Here is a 27,086-nt window from a genome sequence, read left to right on the forward strand (position 1 = left end):
TTGATGAGTACAAGACATTGGATCGGTTTTGGGCCGAGGTGGTCAACACCGCCTGCTACGCCATAAACCGGTTATATCTACACCGAATCCTCAAGAAGACATCATATGAACTCCTAACCGGTAAAAAGTCCAATATCTCATATTTTAGAGTCTTTGGTAGCAAATGCTTTATTCTTATTAAAAGAGATAGAAAATCTAAGTTTGCTCCTAAGACTGTAGAAGGCTTTTTACTAGGATATGACTCAAACACAAGGGCATATAGAGTCTTTAACAAGTCCTCTGGACAAGTTGAAGTTTCTTGTGACGTTGTGTTTGATGAGACTAACGGCTCTCAAGTAGAGCAAGTTCATCTTGATGAGATAGGTGATGAAGAGGCTCCGTGCATCGCGCTAAGGAACATGTCCATTGGGGATGTGTGTCCTATGGAATCCGAAGAGCCTCCAAATGCACAAGATCAACCATCCTCCTCCACGCAAGCATCTCCACCAACTCAAAATGAGGATGAGGCTCAAGTTGATGAAGCAGAAGATCAAGCAAATGAGCCACCTCAAGATGACGGCAATGATCAAGGGGGAGATGCAAATGATCAAGAAAAGGAGAATGAAGAACCAAGGCCGCCACACCCAAGAGTCCACCAAGCAATCCAACGAGATCACCCCGTCGACACCATCCTCGGCGACATTCATAAGGGGGTAACCACTAGATCTCGTGTTGCACATTTTTGTGAGCATTACTCTTTTGTTTCCTCTATTGAGCCACACAGGGTAGAGGAAGCACTTCAAGATTCGGATTGGGTGGTGGCGATGCAAGAGGAGCTCAACAACTTCACTAGGAATGAGGTATGTCATTTGGTTTCACGTCCTAATCAAAATGTTGTAAGAACCAAGTGGGTTTTTCGCAACAAGCAAGACGAGCATGGTGTGGTGACAAGGAACAAAGCTCGACTTGTGGCCAAGGGATACTCCCAAGTCGAAGGTTTGGATTTCGGTGAAACCTATGCACCCGTAGCTAGGCTTGAGTCAATTCGTATATTATTGGCCTATGCTACTTACCATGGCTTCAAGCTTTATCAAATGGACGTGAAGAGTGCATTCCTCAATGGACCAATCAAGGAAGAGGTCTATGTTGAGCAACCTCCCGGCTTTGAAGATAATGAGTACCCTAACCATGTTTATAAGCTCTCTAAGGCGCTTTATGGGCTAAAGCAAGCCCCAAGAGCATGGTATGAATGCCTTAGAGATTTCCTTATCACTAATGGATTCAAAGTCAGAAAAGCCGATCCTACACTCTTCACTAAAACTCTTGAAAATGACTTGTTTGTATGCCAAATTTATGTTGATGATATTATATTTGGGTCTACTAACGAGTCTACATGTGAAGAATTTAGTAGGATCATGACACAAAAATTCGAAATGTCGATGATGGGAGAGTTGAAGTACTTCTTAGGATTTCAAGTGAAGCAACTCCAAGATGGCACCTTCATTAGCCAAACGAAGTATACTCAAGACATTCTAAACAAGTTTATTATGAAGGATGCCAAACCCATCAAGACACCCATGGGAACCAATGGGCATCTCGACCTCGACACGGAAGGTAAATCCGTCGATCAAAAGGTATATCGGTCGATGATAGGCTCTTTGCTATATTTATGTGTATCTCGACCGGACATTATGCTTTCCGTATGCATGTGTGCAAGATTCCAAGCCGACCCTAAGGAAGCTCACCTTACGGCCGTAAAACGAATCTTGAGATATTTAGTTTATACTCCTAAGTTTGGGCTTTGGTATCCTAGGGGATCCACTTTTGATTTGATTGGTTATTCCGATGCCGATTGGGCGGGGTGTAAAATTAATAGAAAGAGCACATCGGGGACTCGCCAGTTCTTGGGAAGATCCTTGGTGTCTTGGGCTTCAAAGAAGCAAAATTCCGTAGCTCTTTCTACCGTCGAAGCCGAGTACATTGCCGCAGGCCACTATTGCGCGCAACTACTTTGGATGAGGCAAACCCTTAGGGACTACGGTTACAAATTAACCAAAGTTCCTCTTCTATGTGATAATGAGAGTGCAATCCGCATGGCGGATAATCCCGTTGAGCATAGCCGCACTAAACACATAGTCATTCGGTATCATTTTCTAAGGGATCACCAACAAAAGGGAGATATCGAGATTGCATACATTAATACTAAAGATCAATTAGCCGATATCTTTACCAAGCCACTTGATGAACAAACTTTTAACAAATTTAGATATGAGCTAAATATTCTTGATTCTAAGAACTTCTTTTGATTAATTTGCACACATAGCTCATTCATATACCTTTGATCATGTCTCTTTCACGTACTATGACTAATGTGTTTTCAAGTATATTTCAAACAAAGTCATAGATATATTGAAAGGGAATTGGAGTCTTCGGCGAAGACAAAGGCTTCCACTCCGTAACCCATCCTTCGCCGTCGCTCCGAGCATCTCTCCAGCTTTGGTATAATCTTCACTCATATGTTCTATTTGCCAAAGGGGAGAAAATATTCAGGAAAGGGCTCTAATGATTCCGTTTTTTGGCGATTTATGCCAAAGGGGGAGAGAGCATGAGCCCAAAGCAAAAGGACCGCACCACCACTAATTTTAAAAAGAGTTTTTCAATTGGTATGATTTTCAATTTGGTATCTCCTTGTGTTTAAAAAGGGGAGAGAGTAGTATTTTCAAGATCAATATCTTAAAACCCTCTTGAACACTAAGAGGAGAATTTCATTAAGGGGGAGTTTTATTTAAGTCAAAAGAAAAACATTTGAAACAGGGGGAGAAAATTTCAAGTCTTGAAAATGCTTCGCAAAGCCTTATTCATTTACCTTTGACTATTTGCAAAAGAACTTTGAAAAGGATTTACAAAAGAATTTGCAAAAACAAAACATGTGGTGCAAGCATGGTCCAAAATGTTAAAAATAAAAGAAACAATCCATGCGTATTCTATAAGTATTTATATTGGCTCAATTCCAAGCAATCTTTGCACTTACATTATGCAAACTAGTTCAATTATGCACTTCTATACTTGCTTTGGTTTGTAACTAGTTCAATTATGCACTTCTATACTTGCTTTGGTTTGTGTTGGCATCAATCACCAAAAAGGGGAGATTGAAAGGGAATTAGGCTTACATCTATTTCCTAATTGATTTTGATGGTTGAATTGCCCAACACAAATAATTGGACTAACTAGTTTGCTCTAGTGTATAAGTTATACAGGTGCCAAAGGTTCACACTTAGCCAATAAAAAGACCAAGAAATGGGTTCAACAAAAAGAGCAAGGGATAACCGAAGGCAGCCCTGGTCTGGCACACCGGACTATCCGGTATGCCACCGAACAGTGTCCGGTGCACCAGGGGACTCAAGCCGAACTTCGCACCTTCGGGAATTTTCAGAGGTGCTTCGCTATAATTCACCGGACATGTCCGGTGCACACCGGACAGTGTCCGGTGCTCCAGAGGAGAGCGACTCTGAACTCGCCAGCTTCGGGAATCCGCTCCGTTATAATTCACCGGACATGTCCGGTGCACACCGGACTGTCCGGTGAGCCAGCGGAGCAACGACTACTTCGCGCCAACGGTCGTCTGCAACGCATTAAATGCGCGCCAGCGCGCACAGAGGAGCAGTGCACGCGCGGGTGGCACACCGGACAGTCTACAGGACTTGTCCGGTGCACCACCGGACAGCCTGGCGGGCCCACTCGTCAGAGCTCCAACGGTCGGAACCCAACGGTCTGGTGACGTGGCTGGCGCACCGGACTGTCCGGTGCGCCATGCGACAGCATCCTCCACCAAACGGCTAGTTTGGTGGTTGGGGTTATAAATACCCCCAACCACCCCACATTCAAGTCATCCAAGTTTTCCAACTTCCAACCACTTACAAGAGCTAGGCATTCAATTCTAGACACACCCAAGTGATCAAATCCTCTCCCAATTCCACAAAAGCTTTAGTGTTAAGTGAGAGTGATTTGTTGTGTTCCTTTAAGCTCTTGCGCTTGGATTGCTTTCTTTTTTCTCATTCTTTCTTGTGATCAAAACTCAATTGTAACCAAGGCAAGAGACACCAATTGTGTGGTGGTCCTTGCGGGGAAGTTTTGTTCCCGGTTGATTTGAGAAGAGAAAGCTCACTAGGTCCGAGGGACCGTTTGAGAGAGGGAAGGGGTTGAAAAAGACCCGACCTTTGTGGCCTCCTCAACGGGGAGTAGGTTTGCAAGAACCGAACCTCGGTAAAACAAATCCGCGTGTCACTCCTTATTCGTTTGCGATTTGTTTTGCACCCTCTCTCGCGGACTTGATTATATTTCTAACGCTAACCCGGCTAGTAGTTGTGATTAATTTTGTAAATTTCAGTTTCGCCCTATTCACCCCCCCTCTAGGCGACTTTCAGGAGGAGCCGCCGACTGCCCCACTTGGGGCCCACGAGCGCCCAGCTGTGGCCCGCCCGCAGGGTGAACCCGGGGGCCGAGCTGAAGTATGGCCGGGTCCAGGAGCACCTGGAGATCATCCTCGCTGCTGGCAGCGAGCGATGGAGGAGTGGTTGCTGGTGCCATCGAGGAGGTGAGATCCTGCATCAGAAAATCAAGTGACGACGGCATGGAGCCCGCCGATGGTGCAGCCGAGAATGGGAACACAGACTCATCAAAAATAACATGGCGCGAGGTAATGATGCGGCGAGTGGACATGTCAAGACAGCGATAGCCCTTGTGGGAAGATGGGTATCCGAGGAAGACACAAGGAGTGGATCGAGGGGCGAGTTTGTGAGGGGAGGTGGTAGTAAGGTTCGGATAGCAGAGACATCCGAAGATGCGAAGGGAGGCGTAATCTGGGATTGTGTCGTGAAGTATTTGGTGAGGTATTTGGTTTTGTATGGAGGAGGAGGGGCGCCTATTGAGGAGGTATGTTGCTGTTGTGAGGGCCTCAGCCCAGTATGGAGGTGGCATGGACGCATGGAGCAGCATGGTGCGGATGGTGTTGTTGGTAGTGCAAAGCATGCGTTCGGCCTTGCCGTTTTGTGGTGAGGTATAGGGGCAGGAATGGTGGCCGCGTCGATGATGCCACAGAGACGACGTGGTGGCGAGGCTGCAGGAGGGAGCTGTGGTAGAGGGGTAGGTGTAGAGGTCGCCACCACTATTGCAGCGAAGAGTCACGTGCCCCGTCTGTTTGTCCTTGACAGAAAAACCGCAAGCGTCAAATTCAATTGAACAAGAGTTGTCACGAGTGAATTGACGAACATATAGGAGATTGCGCACAAGTGCAGGTGCTACCAGAACATTGTTAAGACGATAGGTAGAGGTGGGGGAGGAGAGTGTGGATGTGCCACGGCAGGTGATAGGTATGGTGGTGCCATTTCCAACTGTGATGCCGAATGAAGGAGGGGGGAGACGGGACAGGAGTATACCAGCCGAAGACGACATGTGAGATGTGGCGCCGGTGTCGAGGACCCAAGGAGAGGACCCCTGCAGGGACATCTGGTTCAGTGCGGCTATGAGGCCAGCCTGATCCCAGCCGCCCTGCTCTGCCATTGGTGGAGCAGGGTTGTCGGAGTACTGGACGGGGGCAAGCGCAGTGTGCGCCTGAGCCTGAGTGAAGGGGCCAAGGATGCCAGGACTGCGCCAGGCTGGGGTCGTCGCCGGCGAGCGCCAGGGCTGCTGATGCACCCCGGTGGTCCAGGGGGGGTAGCAGTACCAGGGTGCGGCAGGGAACCTGTGACCGCCGCCGGAGTGGGATCCGCCCTTGCCCTTCTTCCAGCGGCCGCCGCCACCACCTGAGTTGCCACCGCTGCTGGAGCTACTGTCGTGACCGCCCTGTCTGCTGGCAGTGGAGCCGCCGCTGTTGGTGGTGGGGGTGGTGCGGCAGCCGGTGCCGCACGAGGCGTGGAATGCCGTCTGGGCCGCAACCGTGTCTTAGTTGGCGAGACGGAGTTCCTTCAGCACGAGCTTCTCGCGAGTGGTGGCGAAGTCCGGCAGCGGGTGTGAGTCGGCGATGTTGTCGGCGGTGCTGGCGAAGCGTGGGTTGAGGCCACGGAGGAGGTTGAGGACGAGCTCCGCGTCGGTGATGGTGCGGCCGACATCGCGGAACGCGTCGGCGGTGGCCTTCATGCGTTGGGCATAGTTGTTGATGGAGGAGTCGTCCTGAGTCATCGAGTGAAACTCGTGGCTCAGGAAAACGGCGCGTGGAGCCTTGTTGGCCTCGAAGAGGCGCTTGATGGCGACCCAGAGTTCGACCGGGGCCAAATCGGCTTTATATCATCAACGTGAAGGTGCACAACCTTGTTGCCTTGTTGCTCGTCGAGACGACGGGGCATGACAGTGGCACGAGCGCTTCGGGCATCTTAACTTCGAGGCCCTAAAGCGGCTCAGTGCTAAAAAGATGGTACGAGGCCTGCCGTGCCTTGACCATGTGGAGCAATTATGCGATGTCTGCGTGTTGACAAAGCAGAGACGGCTCCCCTTTCCCCAGCAGTCGAGCTTCCGAGCCAAGGAGAGGCTCGAGCTCGTGCATGGGGACTTGTGTGGCCCGGTGACACCAGCCACACCAGGAGGACGACGCTACTTCTTGCTGCTCGTCGACGACCTCTCCCGTTACATGTGGGTGATGGTCCTTGACAGCAAGGGAGAGGCTGCGAACGTCATCAATCGTGTGCAGGTCGCTGCGGAGGTGGAGTGCGACCGCAAGCTGCGTGTGCTGCGCACCGACAACGGCGGTGAATTCATAGCGGCTGAGTTCGCATCGTACTGCACGGATGAGGGCGTTCAACGCCACTACTCCGTGTGACTCCTTGCGCTGTCAGCCCAGTAGGGCTGGCACGTTCATCACATGGACGTCAAGTCGGCGTTTCTTAACGATGACTTAAAGGAGGAGGTCTACGTACACCAGCCGCCAGGTTTTGTGATCCCTGGCGAGGAGGGCAAGGTGTTGCGCCTGCGCAAGACCCTCTACGGCTTGCGACAGGCACCGAGGGCATGAAATTCCAAGCTGGACTCCACGCTCAAGAGGATGGGCTTCATGCCGAGCCCGCATGAGGCGACCATCTATCGGCGGGGCAATGGAGAAAATGCCCTGCTGGTGGGTGTCTACGTCGACGGTTTGGCGATCAGCGGCGCCAAAGATGCAAAGGTGGCGGCGTTTAAGGAAGAGAAGAAGGCCACCATTCAGATGAGTGACCTAGGGCATCTCTCCTTCTACCTAGGGATTGAGGTGCACCAGAGTGACTCTGGGATCACACTTCGCCAGACCGCCGACGCCAAGCGCATTGGTGAGCTGGCTGGGCTCACTAATTGCAACTCAGCTCTCACTCCGATGGAGGAGAGGCTGAAGCTGAGCCGTGACAGCACGACGGAGGAGGTGGACGCTACTCAGTACCGACGTCTTGTAGGGAGTCTTCGCTACCTCGTCCACACACAACCGGATCTGGCATACTCCGTTGGCTACGTTAGTTGGGTCCTGGAGCGGCCGACGACGGAGCACGAGCAGGCTGTGAAGAGGATCGTCCGCTATGTTGCGGGGACTCTTGACCACGGTCTCTACTACCCGAGGTGCCCTGGGGAGGCACACCTTGTCAGGTACAGTGACAGCGACCACGCCGACGACATCGACACCAGCAAGAGCATAAGCGGGATCCTCTTCTTCCTCGGCAAGTGCCCCATCAGCTGGCAGTCGGTCAAGCAGCAGGTGGTGGCCATGTCCAGCTGCGAGGCCGAGTACATAGCGGCCTCCACCGCTTCAACTCAGGCGCTCTGGCTTGCTCGCCTGCTCGGTGATCTCCTCGGGAGAGACGTTGGAGCAGTGGAACTCCACGTGGACAGCCAGTTCGCCCTAGCGTTGGCCAAGAACCCCGTGTTCCATGAATGGAGCAAACACATCCGGGTGAGGTACCATTTCATCCGCGACTGTTTGGCAAAAGGGAGCATCAAGGCGCGCTACATCAACACTAAGGATCAGCTTGCGGACCTGCTCACCAAGCCCCTTGGGAGGATCAAGTTCCTTGAGCTTTGTTATAGGTCCGGGATGACTCAACTTTCCCATAAGGCAACGCACAAGACTTAGGGGGAGAATGATGGAATAAGTCATGTGGTCTTCATATGGAGGACAAAATCTCTAATTTTTTGGTATGGAGGACAGTCAGGACAGCAACAAAGGACAGTCCTACAGCATCTCTGCTGTAGGACAGCAGCAACAACAGTCTTTTGACTGCAAGGACAGCGTGCTGCAGGCATCTCCTTTTCCTTCTTTCAACTTTTGGAGGACAACATCTTGCTGCAATTTTTCTTTTGACTAGAGTACAACAGCATCTAGTGGTTCGTGCAGTTTGTAGGATAGCATATTCGCATCTCTAGGAAGCATATGCTGCAGCCCCTTGGGCTATAAATATGTATCCCAACCCTCAGACGGATATGGCATTGTGTAGTGTTTGAGAAAATAAATAGAAAATTGCTCCAACCCATAGTGTCATTCTCTCGATGAGAGTAAGAGTCCCCCAACCAAAAGTGTCATCCTCTTGATGAGAGTAAGAGTCCCGTTGCTTACAGTGAAAGGTTTCGAACAAAGAAAATGTATTGATTTCAATGAGGTGTTCTCTCTTGTTGTTTGTCACACTTCTATTCGAGTTATGCTTGCTATTGTTGCTTTATTCGATTTGGAGTTAGAGCAACTTGATGTTAAAACTGCATTTCTTCATGAAGACTTAGATAAAGAGATTTATATGACACAACATCAGGGTTTTTCTGCTCCTGGTCAAGAGCATTTAGTTTGTCATTTACAGAAATCTTTTTATGATTTGAAACAAGCTCCTAGTCAGTGGTAGAAGAGGTTTGACTCGTTCATGATTGCACATGGTTATTATCGAAGCAATTATGATCATTGTATTTATTTGAAGCAGTGCCCTAATGGATCTTTTGTGTATCTACTGCTTTATGTTGATGATATGTTGATTGCTTCTCATGATAAGCCACTGATTGTTGAATTGAAGGCTCAACTTAGCCATGAATTTGATATGAAAGATCTTGGACTAGCAGAGAAAATTCTTGCGATGGAAATTCAGCATGATCGTCGTGCTGATACTCTTTTTTCTATCTCAGAAGAGTTATATTGAGAAAGTTCTTGAAAAGTATAATCTCAGTAATTGCAAATCTGTTGCTACACCATTTGCTTCATATTTTAAATTGTCATCGAGGCAACGTCCTGTTACTGAAGATGAGAAAGAACACATGTCTCACATACCGTATTCTAATGATGTTGGGAATCTCATGTATGCTATGATCTGTACAAGACCCGATTTGGCTCATGTTGTTAGTGTGGTTAGCAGATTCATTCACAATGCTAGTAAAGAACATTGGAATGAAGTAAAGTGGATTCTTCGCTACTTGAAAGGTACTTCTCATTTTAGATTATTGTTTGACAAGAATTCAAAGAAAGAAATTGGTGTTATGGGATTTGTTGAGAGATTTGTTGATTCTGACTTTGCTGGTGATCTTGATAAGAGACACTACATATCTGGCTATATATTTTCATTATGCGGTTCTGCAGTGAGTTGGAGGGCTTCACTTCAGTCTGTTACTGCTCTTTCCACTACTGAAGCAGAATATGTCTCAGCTACTGAAGGGGTTAAAGAAGCTATTTGGATGCAAGGTTTTATTTCTGAACTCGGTGTTCCTCAGGATGTTATTAAGGTTTATTGTGATAGTCATAGTGCTATTTGTCTGACCAAGAATGACATGTATCAATTCAAGACCAAGCATATTGATATCAAGTACCACTTCATTCGTGATATTGTTGCTGAAGGCAAAATTAAAGTGGACAAGATACATACAGATGAAAACCATGCAAATATGCTTACAAAGTCATTCTCTAATACCAAATTCAAGCATTGTCTTGACTTGGTAGGTGTTCGTAGAGCTTAGCACCCTAGTGGTGTTTGGGGAAACAGTTTTATAGATTTAGCGTCAAGAGGAGATTTGTTGGATAAGAAGATATAACCCTATCTCTATCACCTTTGCCTATATAAATAGGCCTCCTTGTACCCTGTACAATACACCACATAATAGATCTGTTTTCCCGTGGTCCTCCATATCGGGAGAGTTTTTTCCACGTTAAACTATGCGTGTCTTTTTTCCCGTCTACGATCCTAACAGTATAGAATGAATCATATTCTTAGTAGTGACATGGAAAGCTGGCTGGCCAACTTGTGACTCTTTTTCTCTGTTTTTCTACTGTTTGTACAGTGTTTTTTCAATAAAATTAAATTCACAGTGGGGGCTTCCCCTACTGTTCCATTGTAAAAAAACAGCGAACTAAATAATCAAGCAGTGAACCTTTACCAAGTTAAGGGGAAGGTCTACTAGATTTTGATTGATGAAAATTGGATAAACATTTCTAATATGTACCTCTCCTTTAGCGATGAATTTTCTTCCTTCAACTTCTTGATGATAGCTTCAGGGTCAACAATGGATTCCCTGTCTCCATTAGTTGTTGCATTTACTTGCTGGAAAGCAAAGATGACAAAATATGATGACTAATTTCTAATTCAAGAATTAGCAAAAGCAACTTGCAACCAGTGATCCATTATGTTGAGTTCGTGATCCAAATTCCGAAGAAGGTGGCCAAGTTGGCGAGCGAAGCGGAGGCCCATTGCCTGGAGGCTTAGGCCGAAACGTAGGTACAGATCATTCCCTACTCACCTTAGAGTTTCGCCTCTATAAATATACTTGTAATTCGCGGGAGATCGTCACCTCATTGTAAATCTCCTGCGATCTCTAACTGTGATGTGCGGGCGCACATACGCCAGGCGCGCGCGTGATGTGCGCAAGGGAACAGAGCGCGCAGCCAGGACACAGGAAGGGAAGGCAAGTGGCTAGAAGGAAAGTTAGCCACCTAATCAATTGTTTCCTGTGTTAGTTATTTCCTTATTAGTTGTTTCCTTGTGAGTTGTTTCCTTGTTAGTTATTTCCTTACTAGTTGTTTCCTTGTTAGTTATTTCCTTATAGCTGCCCCCTCTGTGGCTATATAAGCATGTACGAGACATCATTTGGGAAGGAATAATTCAGTCCTAATCTCCCTCTCTTCTCTACAAACCGACGGCTGAGGGGTATAACCTCGCCGGCGTGACGGACAGCGGCTACGAGTTACGTAGCCGGGGTCCGGCCAGTCGGGGATTTGGCGTCCTTGACAACCTGGTATCACGGTCTCGTCGATCCTCACCCACCCGCTCCAACCACGCCCAGCAGCCGCCAACGCCACCACCTTTCCCAGCCTCCACCACAGCCATGGCCGAGCCCACCATTGCCGACGTCCTCGCTGAGTTGCGGGCACTCCGCACGGACGTCAACACGCTGCAGTTCGACATGGCGGCCATGAAGGACAAGTCTGCGTCGGCCTCGGACAACGGGGGCCACGGTCGGCGACCCGAGGGGCAGCGCGACCACGATCCGTACCTCCAGCACCGCAAGTGGGACTTCCCCCGCTTCGACGGCTCCGTCGATCCGATGTTGTTCATCAACAAATGTGAGTCATACTTCCGGCATCACCGCACCTTGGGGGAGGAACGTGTTCGGATGGCATCATACCATCTGGACGACGTCGCGCAGCTGTGGTACAACCAGCTTGAAGAAGATGATGGTGCCCCGTCATGGGGTCGATTCAAAGACTTCCTGAATGAGAGGTTCGGACCTCCACTCCGTTCCGCGCCGTTGTTCGAACTTTCGGAATGCCGGCGCACCGGATCTGTGGAGGAGTACTCTAATCGTTTCCAGACGCTCCTGCCCCGTGCCGGTCGGCTGGACGAAGCTCAACGAGTGCAACTCTTCACCGGAGGCCTCCTCCCGCCTCTCAGTCATGCGGTGCGCATCCATAATCCGACCACGCTCGCCGCTGCGATGAGCCTGGCGCGGCAAGTGGAGCTCATGGAGCTCGAGCGACCGCTGGTACGACAGGGAGCGCGCGGTCTACTTCCGCCACCGCCGCCTCGAACCGCTCCGGCCGCGCCACCCCAGCAGCTGGCTCTTCCAAACCTGCCGGCGGGTAACGACCAGGGACGACGCGAGGGCAACCAGCGGCGCCTCTCTACGGCGGAGCAGGCGGAACGACGTCGCCTTGGCCTTTGTTTTAACTGTGACGAAAAGTATTCTCGTGGCCATAACAGGTTTTGCAAGCGGATTTTCTTCGTGGACGGGGTGGAGATTGATGACACCGAACCCGTCACCGACGACGGGGACAGGGACGCCCCCTGCTTCTCGCTGCAGGCGGTGGCTGGGGTGTCCATGACGGACACCACGCAGCTCGCGGTCACACTAGGGGCCGCTCAGCTCGTAGCCCTCCTCGACTCCGGCAGCACCCACAATTTCATCTCCGAAGAAGCCGCTCGGCGAACGGGTCTTCCGCTCCAACAACGTCCCCGCCTAACGGCCATGGTGGCTAATGGTGAGAAGATCACCTGCGCCGGCGTCATCCGCAAAGCCCCACTAATCATCGCTGGTGCTGCGTTCCCGGCGGAGCTGTTCGTCATGCCCTTGGCCGGGTACGACATCGTCCTCGGCACCAAATGGCTCGGCGCGTTGGGACCCATTGTCTGGGACCTGGCCAACAGGCGCATGTCCTTCCAGCGAGGGGGCCGCACCATCTCATGGGCGGGCCTATCCACGACGTCGGGCCTGGCGGTGTGCGCCTTGTCCGCTGAAGAATCGCTCTTGGATGCTCTCCTCGGAGCGTTTGCAAGGGTCTTCGCCACTCCAACGGGACTGCCCCCCAAGCGCGCACATGATCACCGCATCCTGTTGAAGCCCGATGCACAGCCGGTCGCCGTGCGCCCCTATCGGTACCCAGCTGCCCACAAAGATGAGTTGGAGCGGCAGTGTGCAGCCATGATGGAACAAGGGATCGTCCGACGCAGCGACTCCCCGTTTTCGTCGCCGGTCCTCCTTGTCAAGAAGGCCGATGGATCCTGGCGCTTCTGCGTCGACTACCGGGCCCTGAACGCCATGACGGTCAAGGACGCCTTCCCGATCCCGGTGGTGGATGAGCTATTGGATGAGCTCAACGGCGCCAAATTTTTCTCCAAGCTCGACCTACGGTCGGGATACCACCAGGTCCGCATGCGACCCGAGGACATCCACAAGACGGCGTTCCGCACGCATGACGGCCTATATGAGTTCCTGGTCATGGCGTTCGGACTCTGCAACGCGCCGGCCACATTCCAAGCCCTCATGAACGACGTCCTGAGGCCGTTCCTCCGTCGCTTCGTCCTCGTATTTTTTGACGATATTTTGATCTACAGCAGGACTTGGGCAGATCACCTCCGGCACCTGCGTGCTGTCCTGGAAGAACTGCGCCGTCACCAGCTCTTCGTCAAGCGCACCAAATGTTCCTTCGGGGTCTCCGCCGTCGCCTACCTCGGCCACGTTATCTCTGCGGCGGGCGTCGCCATGGATCCCGTCAAGGTGCAAGCCATCCATGATTGGCCGACGCCACGATCCGCCCGTGCCGTCCGTGGCTTCCTCGGCCTCGCGGGGTACTACCGCAAGTTCGTACATAACTATGGCACGGTGGCCGCGCCCCTGACGGCGTTGCTCAAGAAGGACGGTTTCACTTGGGATGATGCAGCGGCCACGGCGTTCTCCGCGCTCAAGGCGGCGGTCACTTCGGCACCAGTCCTCGCCATGCCCGACTTCGCCAAGCTGTTCGTCGTCGAATGTGACGCGTCAACCATCGACTTTGGGGCGGTCCTAGTCCAGGAGGGACACCCGGTGGCATACTTCAGCCGGCCAGTAGCGCCGCGCCACCGCGCGCTGGCCGCCTACGAGCGAGAGCTCATTGGCATGGTCCAGGCGGTTCGGCATTGGAGGCCATACCTATGGGGGCGCCGCTTCCTCGTCAAGACGGACCACTACAGCTTGAAATACCTCCTCGACCAGCGCCTCGCCACGATTCCGCAGCACCACTGGGTCGGCAAGCTCTTGGGCTTCGATTTCACAGTGGAGTACCGCTCCGGGGCCACGAATACTGTCGCCGACGCCCTATCCCGCCGCGACAACGAGGAAGGAGAGCTGCTGGCCATCTCAGCGCCCCGGTTCGACTTCATCGAGCGCCTCCGCCATGCCCAGGCTACCGACCCGGCGCTGGTAGCCGTCCACGATGAGCTCCGGGCGGGGACCCGCACGGCGCCGTGGACCATCACCGACGGCATGGTCGCCCTGGAGGGGCGCCTCTACATCCCGCCAGCATCGCCACTACTTCAGGAAATCCTGGCCGCGGTCCACGACGACGGCCATGAAGGCGTTCATCGCACGCTGCACCGCCTGCGGCGTGATTTTCATTTCCCCAACATGCGTCGTGTGGTGCAGGACTTTGTGAAGGCGTGCGCCACATGTCAGAGGTACAAGACTGACCACCTGAGGCCGGCCGGGCTGCTCCAGCCACTGCCCATTCCGTCCAGCGTGTGGGCCGACATCGGCATCGATTTCATTGAAGCACTCCCCCGAGTGCAGGGCAAGACAGTAATCCTCTCCGTCGTCGACCGCTTCAGCAAGTACTGCCACTTCATCCCGTTAGCACACCCCTACACCGCCGAGTCTGTCGCCCAAGCATTCTTCAGCGACATCGTCCGCCTTCATGGTGTGCCGCAATCCATCGTCTCGGACCGCGACCCGGTGTTCACGTCGACATTCTGGACCGAGCTCATGCGGCTCACTGGCACCAAGCTCTTCATGTCGTCGGCTTTTCACCCGCAAACGGATGGACAGACGGAGGCCGCCAACAGGGTAATCGTCATGTACCTCCGTTGTTTCACAGGCGATCGTCCTCGGCAGTGGCTTCGCTGGCTTCCGTGGGCCGAATACACCTACAACACGGCTTTCCAATCGTCGCTCCGGGAGACGCCGTTCCGCGTGGTCTATGGCCGCGACCCGCCCTCCATCCGCTCTTATGAGCCTGGTGAGACGCGTGTGGCAGCTGTTGCACTGGAGATGGAGGACCGCACGACTTTTCTCGCCGACGTCCGCTACCGCCTCGAACAGGCCCAAGCGGGCCAAAAGCGTGTCTATGATCAACACCATCGTCCGGTGGAGTACCAAGTTGGGGACTGGGCACTACTACGACTCCGGCAACGCCCGGCAGCATCACTACCACGGACCTCCACCGGCAAGCTCAAGCCACGGTTCGTTGGACCGTATCGCGTCCTGGAGATCATCAACGCCGTGGCTGTCCGGCTCGAGCTTCCGCCAGGGGCCCGCCTCCATGATGTGTTCCATGTTGGAGTGCTCAAGAAGTTCGTCGGCACACCACCAGCAACACCCCCGGCATTACCCCCCACGCACAACGGCGCTGTGGTGCCCGTGCCAGCAGGGGTCACAGCCGGGCGCCTGGCTCGTGGGATTCGCCAGCTATTGGTCCAGTGGCAAGGTGAGCCAGCTGCGTCAGCAAGCTGGGAGGACTACGACGACTTTCGCGCTCGCTTCCCTGATTTCCAGCTCGAGGACGAGCTGGTCTTCGACGGCGGGAGAGATGTGATGTGCGGGCGCACATACGCCAGGCGCGCGCGTGATGTGCGCAGGGGAACAGAGCGCGTAGCCAGGACACAGGAAGGGAAGGCAAGTGGCTAGAAGGAAAGTTAGCCACCTAATCAATTGTTTCCTGTGTTAGTTATTTCCTTATTAGTTGTTTCCTTGTGAGTTGTTTCCTTGTTAGTTATTTCCTTACTAGTTGTTTCCTTGTTAGTTATTTCCTTATAGCTGCCCCCTCTGTGGCTATATAAGCATGTACGAGACATCATTTGGGAAGGAATAATTCAGTCCTAATCTCCCTCTCTTCTCTACAAACCGACGGCTGAGGGGTATAACCTCGCCGGCGTGACGGACAGCGGCTACGAGTTACGTAGCCGGGGTCCGGCCAGTCGGGGATTTGGCGTCCTTGACACTAACCACCCGAAAAATAGTGGTATTGTTGCTGGCCGGCGCCCGTGGTTTTTTCCCCTTCGCTTTAGAGGGGTTTTCCACGTTAAATTTGTGTCTTCTCTGAGTTTGATCTACTTAGTGTTGTATTGATTCATAACACATTAGTTATTAGTTATCAGTTTTTGCCAGCAAAACTACATAAACAACTAGAAATTTTCAGATCAAGTAAGTGATATCAATGCATTTATTCAGAGTAACAAGAGTAAATTGTTTTTTCAAAAAAATCGATCTATAATTTCTTACTTCAATATATGATATACTTTACAAAATCTACTCCATCCTTTTATAGTTTCATGTTTGTTGAGTGCATCACACAACTTAGTCTAAATTCATCATAGAGCAAATTAGATTTGTCCAGAACTATGGGTTTGCATCAGAACACAGCCCTGCATTTACAACTCAGCATCCTGGGGAAGGTGAGGTATACAAAGCTTCCAGCTCTAGGAACATAATTCAGGCTAAATATACTAAGCTCCTCTAGCCCTCCAAAGCAACCAAGATCTCTGAACAACTTGGTTTCCCTTGTCTTCCAGAAAGAAACACATACATGACTGTATGCTAGGCATAGAAAGATAGGCTGAATGCTGGCATGCAAGCATGTGCCACGGACTCATGGTTTACTTAACAATTACTGAGTACAGTTTAAGCAAAAGATGCTAGAAGTGGGAACGGTACGAACAAGTTGCATACCATATTTTCTTCTTTAATCATAATAAGCAGATATCCTGCATATTCAAGTCAAAAAAATGTAGGAGCAGTGAAACTACCTTCGATTGGTATTTGGCAGCAATCCTCTCACTTCGTTTTCCTTCATTGGGAGTTGGTGGCAAACTAGTCCTTAGGATAGGGGAAGTTGATTTGGATGGGGCGTTGGCAGTCTCAGTCTTTCCACCATCTGTATTTGACAAGCCATGCAAAACTGATCTTTCAGATCTTATGGTATTTGCAGACTTTTCAGCTCTGTGCTGGCACACTGTTGTTGAAGAGAACTCTCTATTGGGACCACTAAGCTTGGAAGTTTCTGGGGATGACATGCTTGCATTCATAATATTATTTGTTGTATTAGAACATGATCTGCCATCACTTCTGATCGTTTGCAGATACCCTGACTTCCAGGAACCTTGGCCAAATGGACGCAACGACAGTCCTGCATGCAGATTATTATCAGCTGAGCTATATGTCCCAATTGAGGGAAAACTGACTTCATCCAACAAGTCTTTGTTTTTTTCGAAAACGGAAGATAGCTGTGTTTCATTTTATTAGAGATGTGAAGGGGCAGGGGGACAGCATCCTCAGTCAGACGGGGGCCAAATTCAGATGTATCATTGATGAGGAATCAGTGTACATATATATACCCAGCCTAGGGTTTTCCCCTAACTCTAATAAGCCATACATGGTCTGGGCTCTAGGCCCATTACGCACACACAATCAGCAAATAATACAGCACACAAATAATTGTCTAACACTATGTAGTCGAAACTCTAGCCACGATAGGTATTGAGACTAGACCGAAACTCTGAGAACACCGAACACGGAAGACCCTTGGTGAAGATGTCGGTGAACTACTGCTTACTCATGATAAAAATAAACATGCACCCATCTGGCCATCCGCACCAACCAAATGCACAAAACAAGGATATTAACCTACCTGTTTTCCTTTTTACAGAATCTGTGCTAGCATCATTGGTTCCATAGCCAATTCGATGGCGATTATCAGACCTTGAAAAAACAAATGCATACTAAGATTAGACAAGATTTTCTACAGCATGTGCTAGTTGGCCACAGAACGGGCATTGCCAGCTGACAACAAAACAGACCAATATTTCTTCTGCATTCGGTTTAATCGTGCTTCGAGTCTTGCAAGGCAATTTGTGCGTTCAAAGTCCTGCTTGTCATGAGCTGGTTCTACAAAATTTACTTCCAGTACACCTGCATACAAGAACGATCACAGAAAGACAAAAACACCATACCCTAAAAAGAAAAAAAAAGCAACAAGATTTCATACCTATGATACCACGGCCAGCAACTCCAGCAGAAGTCCATACTCTCCAAAAAGGCTAAAAAATAAATATACTAATCATAAATTCTTAAAGAGATTTTCAAGTTGGCAGAAAATTTTACCTAGTACCCGGCATTACACAATAAGCAGAAATAAAATGACAAAAAAAAAGGTTAACTATAGGCCTTTAAGTAAGGGAGCACAATGCTGCATGTTCATACAAAACCACACTGTGAACCATCCACTACATAGCTATGAATTTTGTAATCTCTGTGCACACAGGAGACATTCTGCAAACTGAAAAAATGCAAAGAAAATATCTTCATTGAGAAAACCGGGTGAAGAGGACTTCATGGCATGGTGGAAAGGCATCTCCGCTCCCTTGGGGGGTCTTCTCAGGCTGGCCTTAATTCCCTAGTGATCCTAGGAGCGTGGTGTCTTTGGAAGCATCGGAATGATTGTGTTTTCAATGGGATGAGTCCAAATCTTTCTGCTGCCTTAGCCATGGTTGGAAATGATATTATGCTATGGGAGCTGGCTGGTGCCAACGGTCTGTCGCTGCCAGATGTTGCTACCTAAGTGCTATTGTGTTTCATGTGTGTTTGGGACTGTTTGTTTGTTTATGTTTCTCTCCTCTTGTAAACCCTCTGTAATTCTTGTGTGGCCTCTTGGCTATGTCTTTTGTGTTTTTGCTTCTCCTATTAATACAAAAATACGCAATTCTCTTGCGTATTCGAGAAAAAAAACATTGGTGCCATTTTCTCCCCTTATTTATTATAATATAACTACTTCAGCAGCTGGTCTCCCTTGCTATTTTCATTTAAAAAACATCACACATGACATTTCTAACATAATACCTTTATTAGGCGATTCTTGTGGTAAACATTAAACCCTTGAATATCAATATGTTGTCTCGCATCCTTAACAAAACCAATTGTCACCTTAGCTGCCACCTGAAAATTTGAGAGTGAGGGAACATAACATGTTATGAGATCAATGCACATGCATCATTACACAAAAAGCTGTGAGAAAAAGCTCATTGGTTTACATGCATATCCTTTGGAAGTCCATCGCCCACTGTTGGATTATAAGTAAGTTGCTTCTTTAGCATGAGATCATTGATAATGTTATGGTGGTCAATCTTTTTTCCCCGTAAAATCATTTGGAAGTTATCCGGGAGCATAAGATATAAAATTGATGCATAACTCTGCACAAACGAAGAAATATTTAGGGTTTACAGAACTATATTACTCATTTCAGTTCATGATTTGCTCTTTCATATAAAGTTTTCCAATTTTCTCTGTGACTGCTTGCACAGTGCAGTAAAATGATATACAGTGAGTGGACCAAATATTCACTCATGGTGCCTCTAACAGTCATGGACCAAATATTGATTGGGACACAACTTGAATAACTGCTCCACTGAATATAGAAAAAACTAACTGGCACAAATGCATAAGTACATATAAACTTACCCTTAGAGAATGTCTATAAGTAAAGAAGTGTTTGGAGTTTGGAAACTGATTTGCCTTCTTGATCTTGTTCTGATCTCTGTTAACACCTCTAATCTGAATATCCTGAAATTTGAGCATCAATAAGATAGCAGACAATGTTGGTGTCAATATGAACTAATTACTCACTAGTTTGAAACTTACATTTGCGTCAGCATCAAAATCAAGCTCCAGCTCTCCTTCATCATCCTCCCACAGATTGTATATGATAATTCGAGTTCCTTGTTCCCCTATTGAGCCAAACTACAGATAAGCAGCATACAGCCATCAAGAACACAAATGCCTTCACTGGAAATGAGTGTATACACTTCATTATTACAAGTATTCCCAGATAAAAAATCATACTACATCAGCTATACCTCCTGAATAAGTTCTGCTTCTGTGGAATAAGGAGACCATTGTATTATTGTTTCTAAGCTCATACACCAATCAGTCAATGTTGTCCGTGCCTTCCTTTTCCATTCATTCTCTTTTTCATAGTCAATCTGCAAAGGGTTATGTACAAGCATCACTGCATTAATGAAAGTTCATGTCCAATTCACTAACTTCATCACTTTATACCGAAAAAAGGAAGACACAAGTTAGGGCTTGTTTGGACTGCTCTACTCCATGACTCCCTCCCAAATGCCTAAACACCACAACTCCACTGGTTTCAGAAGCAGCCAGCATCATAGAACTTTTTTTCTTGAAATTGTATTAAGTGCCTGGAAGTCTCAGTTAATTTTGGTGAGGCAAGTAAGGAGGTGCTCCAAGATCCTATTTCTCTCTCTCTCTCTCTCTCTCTCTCTCTCTCTCTCTCTATCTATCTACCCACCTAGACCAATCCGTTTAGTTGTTACTCTCCCAATCTCGGTCCCTCGTTCATAGGAGTTTAGGTATGAAAACCCTAGTGTTTCCCCTCTGTTTCTGCCCGCTACCTCCTCTCAGATCGTGAAAAATTGATCTGTTGCAGTCCCTCAGGGTGTATTTCGTTGAGCTATGGCTTTTGAAAAAGTTATTGTGGGCCGTGAAAAAGCAGTTGTGGGTTATGGGTTGTGCGAAAGCTAAAAGCCATTTGGTTCAATAGTTGTGGCTTTTGGAAATACTGTTGTTAGAATCTCTCAGTGACAAGCGGACCCCGACCGTCAGCCTCATCTTCCTACAGATGGATTCCCGACCGAGGTGGCGCTCGCCCGAGAAGGCAGACCCACACTCACATGCATGGTGGCCAAGGTCATGCTTGCCTGTGTGGTGGCCAAGGTATTGGGCGGTGGCTAGGGCCAGGGCCACGCTTGAGGGGATGGCCTCACCCCGAGGATGCTAGAGAAGGAGGGGTCGCCGGAGCCAAGCACGGGAGAGGAAGGAGCACCGCCACCGATCGAAGATGCCGCACGGGATGAGAAAGAGGTCATGGTCTCATGAACAAGAAGAGATCGAAGATGGGAAATAAGAAAAAAACAAACATGTTAAGGTGATGATTCCATAGATTAGGGCTAACCCAACAGGTTAGCTATATAGTATTTTACATGGGCCACATGGGCCTAGCCTTAACAGGCCTAACACTCTAACACCCCCCGCAGTCTGGACTTCCGACGCAGCGGAGTTCACAGACTGGACTCAAAAGAAGACGACACCCCCCCGCAGTCTGGACTTCCGACGCAGCGGAGTTCACAGACTGGACTCAAAAGGAACACCACAGGATCCCCACACAGACGCAACTAGCCACTACTGATGTTGAGGCTAGAGTGAAACTCGGCGAAGGTCGAGGTCGGAAGACCCTTGGTGAAGATATTAGCAAACTGGGAGGTGGTCGGGACGTGGAGGACCCGAACAGCACCGGCGGCGACATAATCGCGGACGAAGTGCAGATCGATCTCGACATGCTTGGTCCGCTGATGCTGCACTGGGTTGGTGGAGAGGTAGACCGCACAGACGTTGTCGCAGTAGACCAACGTGCTCCTGGACAGGGGGCTGTGAAGCTCGGCGAGGAGCTGCCGGAGCCAGGCAGCCTCCGCCACGCCGTTGGCCACAGCACGGTACTCCACCTCGGCACTCGAGCGGGAGACGACCGGCTGACGCTTCGACGACCAGGACACCAGGTTGCCGCCTAAGAAGACGGCGTAGCCGGAGGTGGATCGCCGAGTGTCTGGGCACCCAGCCCTGTCAGCGTCGGTGTAGACGACCAGCTCGGATGAGGTAGACCGGTGAAGAAGCAGCCCGTAGTCGACGGTGCCCCGGAGGTAGCGGAGGAGGCGCTTGAGAGCCGTGAGGTGGGGCTCTCGGGGGTCGTGCATATGGAGACAGACCTGCTGCACTGCGTAGGAGATATCCGGCCTAGTGAAGGTGAGGTACTGAAGGGCACCGGCAAGACTCCTGTAGCCGGTGGGGTCCGCGACCGGGTCACCTGTGGCCTCTAAGAGCTTGGCCTGCGTGTCGACTGGGGTGGAGCAGGGCTTGCAGTCACTCATCTGGGCCCGCTCCAGAATGTCAAGAGTGTACTGCCGCTGGTGAAGGAGGAGTTCGGAGGGGCGAGGCTCAGCGGTGACCCCCAGGAAATGGTGAAGCACACCCAGATCTTTGACCGGAAACTCCCGCTGAAGCGCGTCGACGAGGCGGCGAATAAGGGACTGACTGGAGGCGGTGAGGACAATGTCATCCACGTAGAGGAGCAAGTAGGCAATCTCTGCTCCATGATGGTGGACGAACAAAGACGTGTCTGACTTGGCCTCTACGAAGCCCAGTGTCACCAGGAACGTAGCTAGTCTGGAGTGCCACGCCCGGGGGCCTGCTTGAGGCCGTAGAGGGACTTGTTGAGCCGGCAGACCATGTCAGGGCGAGAGGAATCCACGAACCCCGCAGGCTGACAGCAGTAGACGGTCTCGGTGAGGGCGTCGTGCAGGAAGGCGTTCTTGATGTCGAGTTGGTGAACCGGCAAATAGCGAGCAAGGGCCAGCGAGAGCACCGTGCGGACGGTGGCCGGCTTCACAACCGGACTGAAGGTCTCATCGTAGTCGACTCCGGGGCGCTGAGTGAAGCCCCGAAGAACCCAGCGAGCCTTGTACCGCTCCAGGGTCCCATCGGCCCGGCGCTTGTGCGTCCAGATCCACTTGCCGGTGACGACATTGGTGCCGGGTAGACGGGGCACCAGATCCCACGTCTGGTTGGCGACGAGCGCCGCGTACTCCTCCTCCATCGCCTGACGCCAGTGGGGGTCCAGCAGGGCAGTGCGGACGGAGGAGGGTACCGGAGAAACCTGCGAGTCTCCAGTCGTGGCCACCAGGACACAGGGCGGCAGGGTACCAGCCGCGTGCCGCGTCACCATCGGGTGGACGTGCCGCGGGTCGCGGTGAAGGAGCGGTGGGTGGTACACCGGCGTCTCGACACGTGCCGCAGGAGGCCGCGGCGGAGGTGTAGGTGTCCCTGGCGGGGACTGGGCCACCGGTGGGGACGGCGGTGGCAGCCGGCGCTGGTAGACCCGCACCGGCTGAGCGAAGCGGGCCGGAGGGGTCGGTAACGACGGCCCCGTAGGCGGTGTAGTCCCACCACCCCCGCTCGACCCGGGGGCGATCGGAGACGGGGCTCCACGGAGAGGCGATACCGCCGTAGGCGACACCACCGGACTCGAGCAAGGCACCAGGCTGGGAGTAGGACCGACAGGCGGTGAGTGAGTACCTGCATAGAGAGGAAGGATAGGTGGCTCGACCACCGCGTCAGTCGGGAATGGAGTGAATAGGTCAAGGTCAAGGTCGGAGGAGGGTGGTGTGGTGGTGGAGTAGGGAAATACGGACTCATCAAACACCACATGGCGAGAGATGAGAATCCGGCGAGAGGAAAGGTCAAAGCACCGGTAGCCCTTGTGGTCCGGAAAGTACCCGAGAAACACACAGAGGGTGGAACGGGGTGCTAGCTTGTGAGGAGCAGTGGCAGCGGTGTTCGGGTAGCAAGCACACCCGAAGACACGGAGGTGGTCATAGCGCGGAGGGGTACCGAAAAGTGCCTGGTGAGGAGTGGGGGCCGGGCACGCAGTGGAAGGGAGACGGTTGAGAAGGTAGGTAGAGGTGTGGAGGGCCTCGGCCCAGAAACGTGGCGGTAGGTGCGCCTGGAGAAGAAGAGTCCGGATGGTGTCGTTGGTCGTGCGGATCATGCGTTCAGCCTTGCCGTTCCGGGAGGAGGTATATGGGCAAGACATCCGCAACTGCATCCCGTGGAAGAGAAAGAAGTCATGGGAGGCGGAGTTATCGAACTCCCGACCGTTGTCACACTGAACGACCTTAATGGTGAGGCCGAACTGAGTGGACACCCAGACGAAGAAGTGGCGGAGGGTGGGGAAAGTCTCAGACTTGGCACGTAACGGAAAAATCCACACATAATGAGAAAAATCATCAAGCATGACAACATAGTATTTGTAACCCGACATACTGGTAATGGGTGAAGTCCACAAATCGCAGTGTACAAGATCAAAAGCATGAGTAGCATGCGAGGAAGAAGAGGAAAACGGAAGACGAACATGGCGGCCTAACTGGCACGCATGACATAGATGCTCCTCAGGGGATCGAGTACATGGGATAGTGGCACTACGAGTAAGCTGCAGTAATGCATCACGTCCGGGGTGTCCAAGGCGACGATGCCAGGTAGTAGAAGATGTGGTGGCGGCAAAAGCAGCAGCTGTATCAGGTGACGAAGAAGATGTGGCGTGCGAAAGCCGAAGGGTGTAGAGGGGGCCGGTGTTGTCACATCTGAGGGGGCGCCGAGTTGCCGAGTCCTTCACAGTAAGACCAGAAGAGTCAAACTCGACAGAACAAGAATTATCAGCAGTAAACCGACGAATAGAAAGAAGATTGTGGACCAAAGAAGGAGCGACAAGAACATCGGGAATGCGAAAAGAGCCGGGAGGGCGGGCAGCACCCACAGATGTGACAGGAAGACACGAGCCATTCGCCACCATGATGGATGAAGGGAGAGAGGAAGGAGGGCGAACAGAGGTGAGTATACCAGGGTTGGGAGTGGTGTGGTAGGTAGCACCGGTGTCCACGATCCACTCGGGACCCATCGACAGAGTCAGAGTGGGAGTCTGGAAGGCAGCCAGGGCGGCCGCGTCCCAACCAATCAGCCCGGACGATGGCGTAGCCGACGACGTGGGCCACGACGAAGCGGCAGGCGTCAAGGTCCAGGGCGACGGTGAGGCGAAGGCGAACCCCGGCTACGCACCAGCGAACATGGCCCCCGCGGGACGAGCCTCAGAACCTGGCCCCTGGAACGGCCACATGGAGATGCGCCCTGACCACGGGTGGTGGAAAGTGGGCCAAGGCGCACCCTGCTGGGGTCCCGGCGTCGGTGTGATGCCACGGGCACCACTGCCTGAAACCACCACCACCACCGCGGCCACCACCGCGGCGACGTCCACCACCGCCCCCGCCTCTGCCACCTCGACCCCCGCCGCCCATGCTCGGCCCGGAAGGACGAGGGCCAAGGGCAGAATGCGACGGAGGATGTGGACGAGTCGGGGTGACAGCCGCCAGTGCCGTCGAGGAGGACGAGGACCCTGGGCCGGAGATCGAGGCAGCCTGAGCACCCAGAGTGATCGCATCCAGGGCGAGGTCGTCGCGGACCTGGAGGAAGGTAGGGAAGGGGCGCTGGCACATGATCAACGGCCGGAGGTGGGCGTAGCGATCGCTGAGACCGCGGAGGACGTTGAGGACGAGGATGCGGTCCTCCACGGGGCAGCCCAGATCGCCCAGTGAGTCCGCCATGGTCTTCATCTTGCGGCAGTACTCACCGACGCTGAGGTCCCCCTGGACGAAGGTGCGGAAGGTTGCGTCGAGGCGGAGAGCCCGGGCCTCGGCGTTGCCCAGGAACTGACCCTCGATGGCAAGCCAAACAACCCGAGCATGAGGAAGGTTCTGGAGGAGGCTGTGGAGGTCAACGGAGATCGTCCCCACGATCCAGGTGAGCACGATGCTGTCGAGGCGCACCCACGCGGCAGTGGGCGCCACGCCGGTGGGGTCGCAGAGGACGTGGTCATCCAGGGCGTAGCGGCGAAGGGTGAGTAGTAAGTCCCGCCAGCGTGAGTAGGACGGCGACTCTGGCTCCATGACAACAGGGACCATGAGGCGAATGTTCTGGACACTCCCAGCCTGAAGGTGGAGCTGAGCCATGAGCGGGTCAGCCGGGTCATGCCAGAGCACCGTGGGGATGGTGTGAGGCCCGGTTCCGACGGTCGGTGAGGTTGGGACACCGTACACGCCGCCCATGGTGTCAGAGGAGGTGGTCCCGCCGTCGTGGGCCGCAGGCGAGGCGAGGAGCTGTTCCGCCGCGGCAATCTGAGCAGCGATAGCGTTCGCGGCTTCGCGCTCGCGCTCCCACACGAGGGTCACTTCCCGCAAATGGGCCTGTCGCGTCGCGTGCTCCGCCCGGGCAGCAGTCAGGGCGGCGACGGTGTATGTCGGGTGGGCGACCGGTGGAGGAGGCGGCTGATCGACGACAGGCTGTGGATCGACGACCAGCGACGGGGGAATTGGCGGGGGAGGGTCCTCCGGACCGGCAACCCCCGCGGGAAGCACATCCGCCACAGCCGCAAGGGCCGAGGCGGTGCCTGCAGCGGTGAGGGCCCCACCGGCGACGGTGGGCCCTGCCCCCCACGCCGGCCCGAGCGCAGGGGAGGCGGGAACGGACCCCCACGCCCCTGCCACCAGTGCCTGCGCACCTGCAGCGACTGGGAGGGGGTGGGGAGGGGCCAGAGGGGCACGCCCACCGATGGCGGCCGCCGCAGTGGCAGTAGTGACGGCGACGCGCTTGCCAGGGGATGCGGCACGCGCCCAAGAGGAGAGGAGAGGGAACTCGCCAGCCATGGGAGGGGAGCGGCGGTGTGCTGGGGCTTCGGTCGGGCACTGGTGCAGGGCGCGGACGACGGCCGGTGCGCGCAGGGCGGCCAGGGTCGGTGTAGGGGCGCGGATGATTCAAGGTGTGTGGTGACGGGGCCTGGACTGGACTGGGCGCGGGTCCTCCTGGCGCGGGGAAGGCGCTGCTCGGGCGCGCGGGGAAGTCGCCTGGACTGGGCGTGGGTCCTCCTGGCGCGGCGGCGCGGTGGAGAGCAGGGACGGGCGCGGCGTCGCGCGGACTGGGCGCGGGTCCTCCCGACGCGGCGCGGAGGAGAGCAGGGACGGGCGCGGGGCGCGGCGCCGGCGTGCGGGCAGTGCCAAGCGGCGGCGGTGGCCAGAGGGTTAGGGAGAAACCCTAGGGGCGGCGGCGGCGGCCAGAGGGTTAGGGAGAAACCCTAGGGGCGGCGGCGGCTGTAGGGTTAGGGAGCAACCCTAGGCGGCGGCGGCTGTAGGGGAGAGGGAGAGAACCTAGCTGATACCATGTTAAGGTGATGATTCCATAGATTAGGGCTAACCCAACAGGTTAGCTATATAGTATTTTACATGGGCCACATGGGCCTAGCCTTAACAGGCCTAACACTCTAACAAAATCACATGGCAGGTGGGTAATTTTTTAAAAAAATACCACCTTCACAACAGGGAAAAGCAGGGGGTTAGCTGGTTTCAGTTTTGTACTAGAGCAAAAGCAACTTTTAGCCCAAAGTATTTGTGGCTTTTCATCCCATTGGTTGGATTTTGCAAATGCAAAAGAAGGCTCAAAAG

The 27,086-nt window shown here is 52.5% G+C and overlaps 1 protein-coding gene across 5 annotated transcripts in view; it reads right to left on the reverse strand.

Moving 5' to 3' along the window:
• Nucleotides 1-27,086, reverse strand: part of LOC100216876 (uncharacterized) — a 54,596-nt gene that overhangs the window by 10,879 nt on the left and 16,631 nt on the right. The window contains exons 8-17 of one of the 5 annotated variants that reach the window (XM_008681522.3): nucleotides 19,827-19,952; nucleotides 19,612-19,710; nucleotides 19,432-19,533; nucleotides 19,005-19,163; nucleotides 18,814-18,909; nucleotides 17,963-18,014; nucleotides 17,775-17,886; nucleotides 17,606-17,676; nucleotides 16,725-17,104; nucleotides 10,399-10,496 (exon numbers count right to left, since the gene is read on the reverse strand). In XM_008681522.3, coding sequence (XP_008679744.1) covers nucleotides 10,399-10,496; nucleotides 16,725-17,104; nucleotides 17,606-17,676; nucleotides 17,775-17,886; nucleotides 17,963-18,014; nucleotides 18,814-18,909; nucleotides 19,005-19,163; nucleotides 19,432-19,533; nucleotides 19,612-19,710; nucleotides 19,827-19,952 — 1,295 coding nt within the window. The remainder of the gene's footprint in view (nucleotides 1-10,398; nucleotides 10,497-16,724; nucleotides 17,105-17,605; nucleotides 17,677-17,774; nucleotides 17,887-17,962; nucleotides 18,015-18,813; nucleotides 18,910-19,004; nucleotides 19,164-19,431; nucleotides 19,534-19,611; nucleotides 19,711-19,826; nucleotides 19,953-27,086) is intronic. The other 4 variants (XM_008681523.4, NM_001309907.1, XR_002268586.3 and 1 more) reach the window with 4 other exon arrangements.

The sequence above is a fragment of the Zea mays genome, chromosome 4, assembly GCF_902167145.1.
Source record: "Zea mays cultivar B73 chromosome 4, Zm-B73-REFERENCE-NAM-5.0, whole genome shotgun sequence".
NCBI lineage: Eukaryota > Viridiplantae > Streptophyta > Magnoliopsida > Poales > Poaceae > Zea > Zea mays.